The sequence below is a fragment of the Macrobrachium nipponense genome, chromosome 10 (genome assembly GCF_015104395.2).
Source record: "Macrobrachium nipponense isolate FS-2020 chromosome 10, ASM1510439v2, whole genome shotgun sequence".
Classification (NCBI taxonomy): Eukaryota; Metazoa; Arthropoda; class Malacostraca; order Decapoda; family Palaemonidae; genus Macrobrachium; species Macrobrachium nipponense.
In genome coordinates this window covers 63,390,437-63,400,436 of record NC_087204.1, presented here as the reverse complement: position 1 = coordinate 63,400,436, position 10,000 = coordinate 63,390,437, and the positions used below count along the sequence as shown (strand labels likewise).

Here is a 10,000-nt window from a genome sequence, read left to right as displayed (position 1 = left end):
GATAAGATGAAAACTAGGGACGGCTGAAGACTATAAATAAGGCTTTATGAGAACTATGAGGAGCTGGGAGGTACAATATGGACAAAATTAAAGGTGGAGAGCAGCAAGAAGATGATTATGGCATTATGAGAACTATGAGGAGCTGGAAGCTACAGTAATGAAGAAATCAAAGGTAAGTGGGGAAGGGAGACTACACTTAGGACATTATGAGAACTATGAGGAACTGGGAGATAAAGCATGAACAAAATGAAAGTTAGTGTGGTTGGGGAGACTGCAATTAGGGCTTATGAGATCTATGAGGAACTGGGGTCTACAGCATGGAAAATTTGAAATATATATGTAGACTTGGAAGACGCAGCAAGGTCGTGATGGAAGGGAGAGTGGGTGGGAAGGCTACAGCAATGGATGACTAATGGGTTATCTGGAGGGTGGAAAGTTTCATGTAGCATATCCAAGGGGATTCTTCCTCTTGTCTTCCTACCAGTCAACATTGACGCGGGCCGAGCACGTTCGGAAACTCTTCCAAAAGGCATCGTTGGCGTTGACGTTGACGTTGCAACCACTGTAGCCGATTTTATGAACTCTGACGATGTCTTCGCAGTTGATAACTCCATCGCCAGTACAATCCTGAAGTTGTTTTTATCATCATCATTATCGAATCGATGTTCAGTTTAATTTACAAATGTCATTGTTGTTAGTAATTTCCGCTACTTTATATCACACACATATATATATATATATATATATATTATATATATACTATATATATATATATTCATAAATGTGTGTGTGCGTCTGCATGTCTGATAATGATATACCGATATACCTATACACATTATATCAAGATTTGACGACTTTCACTTTTCATGAAATCTCTCGCAATATTCAAGAGGTCTGGTGTTTTTATATAGATCTGGGACATACACACACACTCTCTCTCTCTCTCTCTCTCTCTCTCTCTCTCTCTCTCTCTCTCTCTCCTCATCTCTCTCTCTCTCTCTCTTCTCTCATTCGCTCTCTCTCTCTCTCTCTCTCTCTCCGTTGCTGAAAACAACAAGAAAATATTTTGTTAATGATAAAGTGTTTTTTGCAATTTTATGTAATCGTCTTTCAGCGAAGAAAATTGCGTACATTGTAGGAATACATGTATTGTTCATTTTAGGAATACTTATAACTACTTTTGTCCTTGAAAAAAAGCAGTACTAAGAAGCCTAAAAAAATTCAATAATTAGTAAACATAGTACTGGGCAACATAAATAATAAATACAATTTTCTTTATAAATAGCTACTATTAAAGTAAACTGTAAGTTAGTGTATTTCAGTATACTCTTTCATATCGAAATCCATAGCTCATGTCCTACATGCTTGAGTATAAAATCATGTGAGATGAATTATATACCTGAACTTGGATTTTGGGAAGACATGAGAATATAGTGACAATTACAGGTATTGATAGCTCATTAGATGTATATGTGTATGTGTATGTAGAGTGTATGTGGTTGAATGTGCACAGTTAGGTATGTGTGTAAATATATAGAAGAAAAACTGGATTCATTTCGGAGCACAATTAACCATAACCTGTAAGTTCCTCTTTACCATAATGGGATCAGTCTTTCAACTCATGCATGTTTCAACTCTCGGTGGTTTAATATCATGTAGCCTTTTTCCTCATTAAGGGAAATCTGATTACTATCAAATAAACGAAAACCACATCGGTGAATTTTCTTGTTTTTGAGTGAATTCTGTAGATATTAAACCAAAGATACCAATTGTTACCTGGATAATATTTCTTGTTGAAAATGTGAGACTCTCATGCAACATTTGCTGCGCTAGAGACCATATGCATATACGGATTAAATAAGATCTGTGAGGATATATATGATGGAACTAAGGAGTAAGCCTCAGAAGGAACTGCTCTGTCCGAAATGAAAGTGAAGCGTTGCATTCAACATTTTGTTGGTGTGCAGAACCTTTTGCATGACATGGTGGTCAAGTAATTACAAAAGACCTTTGTAATTTTACCAAGATTCATCAATTGATAAAGGATTCAATAAATACATAAACCAAACATGATTGTCGCCAAATTCCTTTTTCTCTATATACAGTACATAATCAAGCCTATGTTCAAATGCAGAACAGTGGGACTATATAAATTGAAATGAATGAAAGCACATTTGTAACATCATCACCATGTATTCAAGGGTCTCTATTGCACATTAAACCTGACCTTAAGCTTAGTTCCATCATAAGAGCTGCAGTTTAACATTCCCCATGTGTTGTTCAAGGGTGACCTAAGTTCAAGTGCAAAGTGTAGAGAATACCCCAAGTATTTTTTGATGACTATTAAAAAGGAGAGATATTAAGGTAGCCAGAGATCACAGAAGTTTGACTGTACTGAAGAGCTGGGAAAAACCATATCTTTGAAGGCTAAATGGGAAATAAAAACAAACAACATACAATAAAAACTTACCGCAGCGAATTTACCCATATACAGGCGCACAGTCTCGGCAGCGCAGTATAAATCATTCACGCAGTTTTCAAAGGCTGAAAAAACAAAATTGGGCAGTTACTGCTGGAGTCCGCCCTGAAGATGTAAGTGGATTTTATACATACACACACACACACACACACATATATATATATATATTATATATATATATATATATATATATATATATATATATATATATATATATATATATTATATATATATATATATATATATATATATATATATATATATATCCTTAAATCCAGAGTAGAAGGTGAGTGTAACTGGGACTTTGAACAAGTACTTTCGTAGTTTATTCCTACATTCTCAAGTTCACACTGAATCCAAGAGAGGTTCACAAAGCTTAAATATGCAAAGGGAGGTCAGGGTTAAAGTTTGTTAATCTTAGCAGTGTTCTTTAAGCAGAAAGACATGGCAAGAGGATCAAAAGGTAATCCAGGGTGGAGAGTTATATTCCTCGTTGACATGGCTTCAATAAAAATGGACTTCACCAGATTCCTTTTCGTTTGGTCGTTGACTGTGTGGATTATCGATGCCTTATTCCAGTTTATTCAGTAAAGTTCATATTGAAGACTTACTTCAATATTTATCACAATATTTGGGCTTGTATAATCTAGAACTACCTACTAATGTCATTATTACTCTGGTGACCCTTTCTATAAAAAAATTGTAAATTCACATTCAATGATAATTTTTATGAGCAAATATTTCGCCACTCTTTTCAAATATTTGCATATCTTAATCTAGACTTATTCCAAGAAATTTTTTTTCTAATATGTTTTGTGTTAAATATGTAGACAATTGATTTTGTAATGTTAAAAAAATTTTAATATTCTTGATTTCTTGCATGCAATTAATAAACTAGTACCATCATAAAATTCATAGTAGAATATGAAGAAATATTTGTTTTCCATTTTTTTATGTCTTATTTATTAGAGATAACACCAATATGTGTTTTAAAGTATATGGGAAACCCACGAATAACGTGTCATATATTCATTTTTACTTTAACCATGCTAAACAAATTAAGATGTAAATATTTTCCAGTTTGTATCTCAGAGCTCTTAGAATTTGTAGTCCTGAACATTTTAAAAACTATTGATATCAACTTAGTATTTAAATATAATAATATTTCGAGAAATAAACTAATTAATTTAAAAGAGCCTGCCCAATTCTAACAATATTGTATACATATGTTGGTCAGACTTCGAAAGTAATAAAAATATGATGCTCTCAGCACAAATATGCCATTTCAAGAGGCTTAACGAATAATGCCATTGTGAATCATTGGCTTAAGACAGACAATGTCATTAACTGGAATAAGACTGATAATCCACATGGTCAATGACCAGAGGAAAAGGAATCTGTTGGAGGCCAATTTTACTGAAGCCACGTCAACGAGGAATATAAAACTCCACCCTGGAATAGCTCTTGATCCTCTCTCCATGTCTTTTTTGCTTAAAGAACACTCTGTTAAAATTAATAAACTTTAACCCCTCCCTCCCTTTGTATAACTAGGTCTCGTCATCCTCACATGAACATGAGAATGTAAAAATAAAGTATGAAAGTACTTGTTCAAAGTTCCAATTTCACTCACCTTCTACCATGGATTCAACTATATTCTCAAGCATTGATCCTATCTATCTATCTATCTATATCTATCTCATTGCTATCTATCTATATATATATATATATATATATATATATATATATATATATAACACATATACTAATACATACACACATCATACATACATACATATATACATATATATATATATATATATATATATATATATATATATATATATAATATAAGTACACGTATAGTATATTATATATAAACTTTACTAGAGCTAGAAAATTCAGACTCTGAGAATGCCTCTGACTGACTTACCTCCTTGCCTGTTTGGGTCATCGTTGGCGATGACGGGTTTGCCAGCATCAGCCCAGTAAGCCCATGAAATGAGGAACGGTCCGCAGAAGTAGGCCCCTGCGTAAGGAGTGTGACAGCCCACACTGACATTGCACTGGGTGGAAGCTTCGCAAATACAGCCCAGACAGTTGGGCTGCACTGAGCCTTGCCCTGAAAGAGAATTAACGTGGTTCGCTTAAGCAATGTTCCTTTCGCTTATTGTACCAAAAATATTTTCCTAATATTACAGAGTTTGCCTATTAAATATTTAGTCAATGAATTTGCCCTAATTCAATTTTTTGTGCTTTGAAGTAAATAAAATAAGTATTGCAAAATGATGTGTAGATCTTTCATTATTTTTACAATAAATGAAATGTTCGACTGACATGATTTCGAGCGCCATGATATTCTAGAAAATCAAACGACACCAAATATAGTCGTATAGTCATTTAAAAAAGGACAGTCACTTTTTCGTAAGGTCAGTTTGTCTTCACTCGTTGTGTGCCAAAGTAAATCAATATCTGTTTTCCATAGAAGATCATCCTTTCAGTTCTGCTGTACAATAACGCAGTTTGAAAAATAGATATCCTATGGAAGTTACTTTAATGCCACAAGTGCAGAAATTCGTAAAACATCTAGAAAATCATCATTTAATCAGTCAATACGAGTATATCTTCCTTGGCGTGTACCAAAATGACGCTATAAGATTTATTATACCAGACCCCAACAGACATATGCCTCGGGCATCACGATCGAAACTCGTAGTCACACAGCCAAGAGAGATGACGCCCTCTAGGATGAAACCTTCAGAATATCCCTCTGTTGTTGGCCGCCTCATCGTCGCTTTCCTTATAAAGGAATGGGTGTGTTGGGTCTAGTCTTGTTTGCTCTCCAAGATCTTGATTTTGTAATGAAGCCTGAGCTTTCACTCTCTCTCTCTCTCTCTCTCTTCTTCTCTCTCTCGTCTCTCTCTCGCTGTCCTACCAACAAAAAAAAAACCTCTCCTCCTCTCTCTCATTCTCTCTCTCTGTATATATATATATATATATATATATATATATATATATATATATATATATATATATATATGGTATACATATATATATATACATATATGTATAATATATATAATATATATATATATATACACGCACACACACACACACACACACATATATATATATATATTATATATATATATTTATGTGTCTGCGTATATATATATATATATATATATATATATATATATATATATATATATATATATATATATATATCGTTAAGAAGTAGTACCGAAAAGCACAGTTTCCGAGATTGATATTTCATCATATCAATAATGACTGAGCCGTAATTGTGACATGCCTGTAATTTGGCTGAAGGGTCCATATAGGAATGCAGGAGTGCCGTGCGTGTCCTTGGGATAGGATAAAAAAGCAAGAGGAGTAGGGGGAGGAGAAGGGAAGGCAGCAGGAATGTAGGAGACCTTGAGAGAATTTTCCAGTCACTGAAATTCAGGTTCTATTTTAGAGAAACATCTACGCAAAGATTCCTGTGAAATATATACGTATATATGTGTGCGTGTGCGTGTGTGTGTGTATTTGTGTGTATTTATTCATGGTACGAGTGAAAGAAGGCAAATGAGACAGACAGACAGAGAGACGTCCAGAATTTGTGATCAACTTAGACCCGGATGTTGAAGATAAAATCGCAAGGTGGCTTAGAATACCTTCGCAATCGTTACAGGTAGGTTGTGCACATAATTGCTTCATGAATGTAATTTCGTGATGCTCCGGTAGTGCAACAGGAAGAAATTATTCTTAACTTTACAGGCGCCTGTATATCTATACTTGTGTATTTTTTATGTAAGTATGTCTGCGTAAATGTTTACGATCAATGAATGTTTGCTTTTAGGTAAGTGTAGAGAGAACGCGAGAGAGATCCCGTAACGAGAGAAGGCGGCAGATAAGATCGTCTGTATAAGAAAATCCCGTGATCTCGTTAGGTGATGTGGTTACCGGTGCACCAGTTGATGTCCTTCTCAAGAGGATAATTTATTCAAGGAACTATTGCGAAAGAGATCGCAAGAGCCAAACGGCCTCGCATTCCCTTATATTGATCTCTTTGTCTGATGGGATGAATTGAATAGACATCCGGGAGATGGGCCACTCGTGACGCCTCACGTCGTATACTCTTCATTAACGATCAATGAATCACGGAAAAGGAGAAAACCCGATGTAGTGCACTAAATGAAATCAAACCAAGATGTTGCTTCGTCAACTAGTTTGTTCATTGAAAAAGATATTCATAAATGAATGGTAAGTTTCTCATGTGATCATCGTACATGATAAAATAAGAGGTTTAGCAGTTTAACAACTGGATTTACGCACATAGCATCTTTTCAAATAAATTTTATAAAACAGTCGTGTACCCCTATCTTCTCTTTCTTAATATTATAGATGTGACCAATAAAATCTTGACTTTGAAGGTTAGGGCCATAAATGATAGTAGATCATTCAAACTATATCGCGCAGAACAGTCTTTATGCACAATTAAAGATCGACTTTTCCGCAGAGGCAGGAGTTTGACTATTGTACTCTCAAATCTGGCCCTGTACTTCTAAGTCAAGGTTTTAAAAGGTATTTGTTCTCCTTATCCATAATGTTAAGAAAAGATTCTTATCCACAAGTCAAGAGGAGACGGAAATTTGATTGATTTCAGGTAAAATTATACTCGATAAACAATATGAAGCTCGGAACCCAAGTGCGTCTCTTGTCAGGGTAGCTCGAGGACATCTGGGGAAGCCTCAAGCCACAAAACGTCCTCTCAGAAATGACAGTTATTTTTGCTTCGTTTTTACGTGTTCCGTGAATGAACTCCCCGTTACATCACCACTTCTCCTACGAGGTTAAAACCAAAACAAAACAAACTTGATGTTAATAGTTGAGAAGCGACTTTGTCGTCACGAGAGAGTTTAGCCAGATGGTTTTTTCCACATGCGGTCACGAGACGCAGCGCGCATAATGACAGGATCGTTCCCTGCATTCTCTTTGTGGGATGGTGGTTTAACAGCTCTCGTCCCGGTTGGCCATAAAGGTCGATGCATGCTCATTTAGTAATCATGAGTACCGGATTTGTCTGGGCCTTTTGCAGCAACTGAATTCCTGTGCTTCAGGATTCCTTAAACATACGATTAGCATTCCATCTAGGATTTATTTCAATGTCTTCGTGACTTTCGGTAATGCTAGGAAGTTATCATAACTTGCATCAATCCCATTTAGAAATATGCTTCTAAAGCAACTAATTGCGTGACGTTAGGGTAATAAGTGTTCAAGTACAATACATATCATAGATAGTCTTTGGCGCACGAGTACTAACGCCAAGGATATGATGCAAGTAACACATACAATCTTGCTTGAGGGCAGATGTATGATCCCGGTATCAAACAAGTCAATTATGTAACAGAAGAGACACCGGAACACCTTAGAGATCTGGGTCTGCTTGCATGAATTAGGAGGGTCTTTTTTTTTTTTTTTTTTTTAGTCTGTTCTCTTCGTCGTTGAGCACTTACTTATGTGAATCGACGGATGGCAACACCAGTACCTTTGCAGGAATTCCCATTTTCTTGAAAATAATAGCAATACAGCAGCTACAAATGATCCAGCATAACAGCCTTCACCTGCTGCGCAGCGTGGCTGACTTTCTATGGGTGTTAGACGAGCTCCCAAGGCTTATATGAAAGCCATTTACTGCTAATCGAAATTATATTCATATCTAGTCAGAAGGAATAAAGTGATTGTTGAACCTTTTTTCATTTATGAAAGTGGAGTGTTCATTCTGAATGCAGATGCAAATAAGAATCGTTTGATATTATATATATATTATATATATATATATATATATATATATATATATATATATATATATATATATATAATTGCATGAATTTTTATCACATCACCGTGATTCACATACATGCATTAAGCCACAAATGTCCTTTCATATACAATTCGCTCTACCTCGGAATTTATATATTTTCATATATGTTAACAGAAGGGAAACGTTCGACTTGGTTAACATGGCAGAGGGGGTTGGATATCGATTCTAATTACAAATACCTGAGTTCAACAGTGATTAGTAAAGTCGGATTCGGTATCAACTTGTACCTCACTTGGTGGCCGAGTCGCTAACTTCACTAAATTCCTGATTTCTCCTCTGCCCCCTGGGCGCTGGTTCGAACCCACGAGAAAACTAAATTATTATCAACTAAAAATATCCCTTCGGTTAGCATATATGGGAAAATATTAATTCCGAGGTAGAGTGAATTGGATATTAAAGGATATTTGTAGCTTAATGTATATATATATATATATAATATATATATATTATATATATATATATATATATATATATGTATATATATATGTGTGTGTGTGTGTGTGTGTGTGTGTGTGTGTGTAATAGGCCAAAATGTTCAAGTGGGTGAAAGAACTCATCATAGTCATCAGAGGCGATTTGGTCGTGTGGCGAGAATAAAATGATTTCATGATTAGAAGCACTGATCGGAAAGAGGAGAGGCGATGGCAAGCGCTGGAGATATTTCGTTTCAAGAGGAGAGACCAATGGGAAGCAGCCCGTATTGCCTTTTCCTTCCCAGACCCAAATAAACATTAGAAAGAAAAAAGAAAGACGGAAAGAATTAAGAAAAGATTTCAGTCAATAAATACGGAAATATATATGTAGAGAATTCCACAACTTGGCATTTGTAGGAAAAGAACTACAAATCGTGAGCGGATTACTGACTTCCACGCCGTTAATGTCGGACTACATGGTCTGACAGGTCTTTGGAGACTGTTTGAGAGGGGAGAGAATATTCCCTTTGAGCTAACAAGCCAGTGGCCGAATTAATACCCATAAAAGAAAGGATGGAAGTCACCTGGCAACAGGGAGGAAGAGGACTGAAAGATCCTATTAATAAGAATGGGATCACTACTGCCAAGGAACGAATCTACGGGAAATCCAGCAAAAATGTAAAACCCGTGCTCAATGTACAGATTGGAAGTGCAAAATAAGGCTTTAGATACATAGATGGAGGGAATCAATTTTCTATTTTGAGAGGGATGGGCAGTCGAATGGAATGTGTATGAAATGGAAGCTCTTCCATATTCAGCAATCGAGAAACAGACAGACAAGAGGGAGGTGAATAGAGTAATAAGTGGCTCGACTTTCTAAACTTGGGTCTTTTATGTGCTTGTATAACTCGTCTAAGGTGCTGAAAATTTCCCACTCAAAGTAATACCTGAATCAGCAATTACTCAAAATTTTTCCCTCTGTCTAAGGAACCACCTACTTCCCACTTCGATGGAAAACGTACAGGAATATATACTTTATGTATGTATATATATATATATATATATATATATATATATATATATATATATATATATATATATATATATATATATATATATATATATATATATATATATATATATATATGCACATTTAAATATATATACATGCACTGCAATAGAGGTTTTATGTTCCAACTACCTTCTATTACTCTTTTGAAATTT

The 10,000-nt window shown here is 35.3% G+C and overlaps 1 protein-coding gene across 2 annotated transcripts in view; it reads right to left on the bottom strand.

The window, feature by feature from the left end:
• The window catches only part of LOC135223651 (lysozyme-like), a 23,538-nt gene that overhangs the window by 3,876 nt on the left and 9,662 nt on the right, over positions 1–10,000 (bottom strand). The window contains exons 2-4 of one of the 2 annotated variants that reach the window (XM_064262301.1): positions 4,410–4,598; positions 2,471–2,544; positions 482–627 (exon numbers count right to left, since the gene is read on the bottom strand). In XM_064262301.1, the coding sequence (XP_064118371.1) occupies positions 482–627; positions 2,471–2,544; positions 4,410–4,598 (409 nt within the window). The remainder of the gene's footprint in view (positions 1–481; positions 628–2,470; positions 2,545–4,409; positions 4,599–10,000) is intronic. The other variant, XM_064262300.1, reaches the window with a different exon arrangement.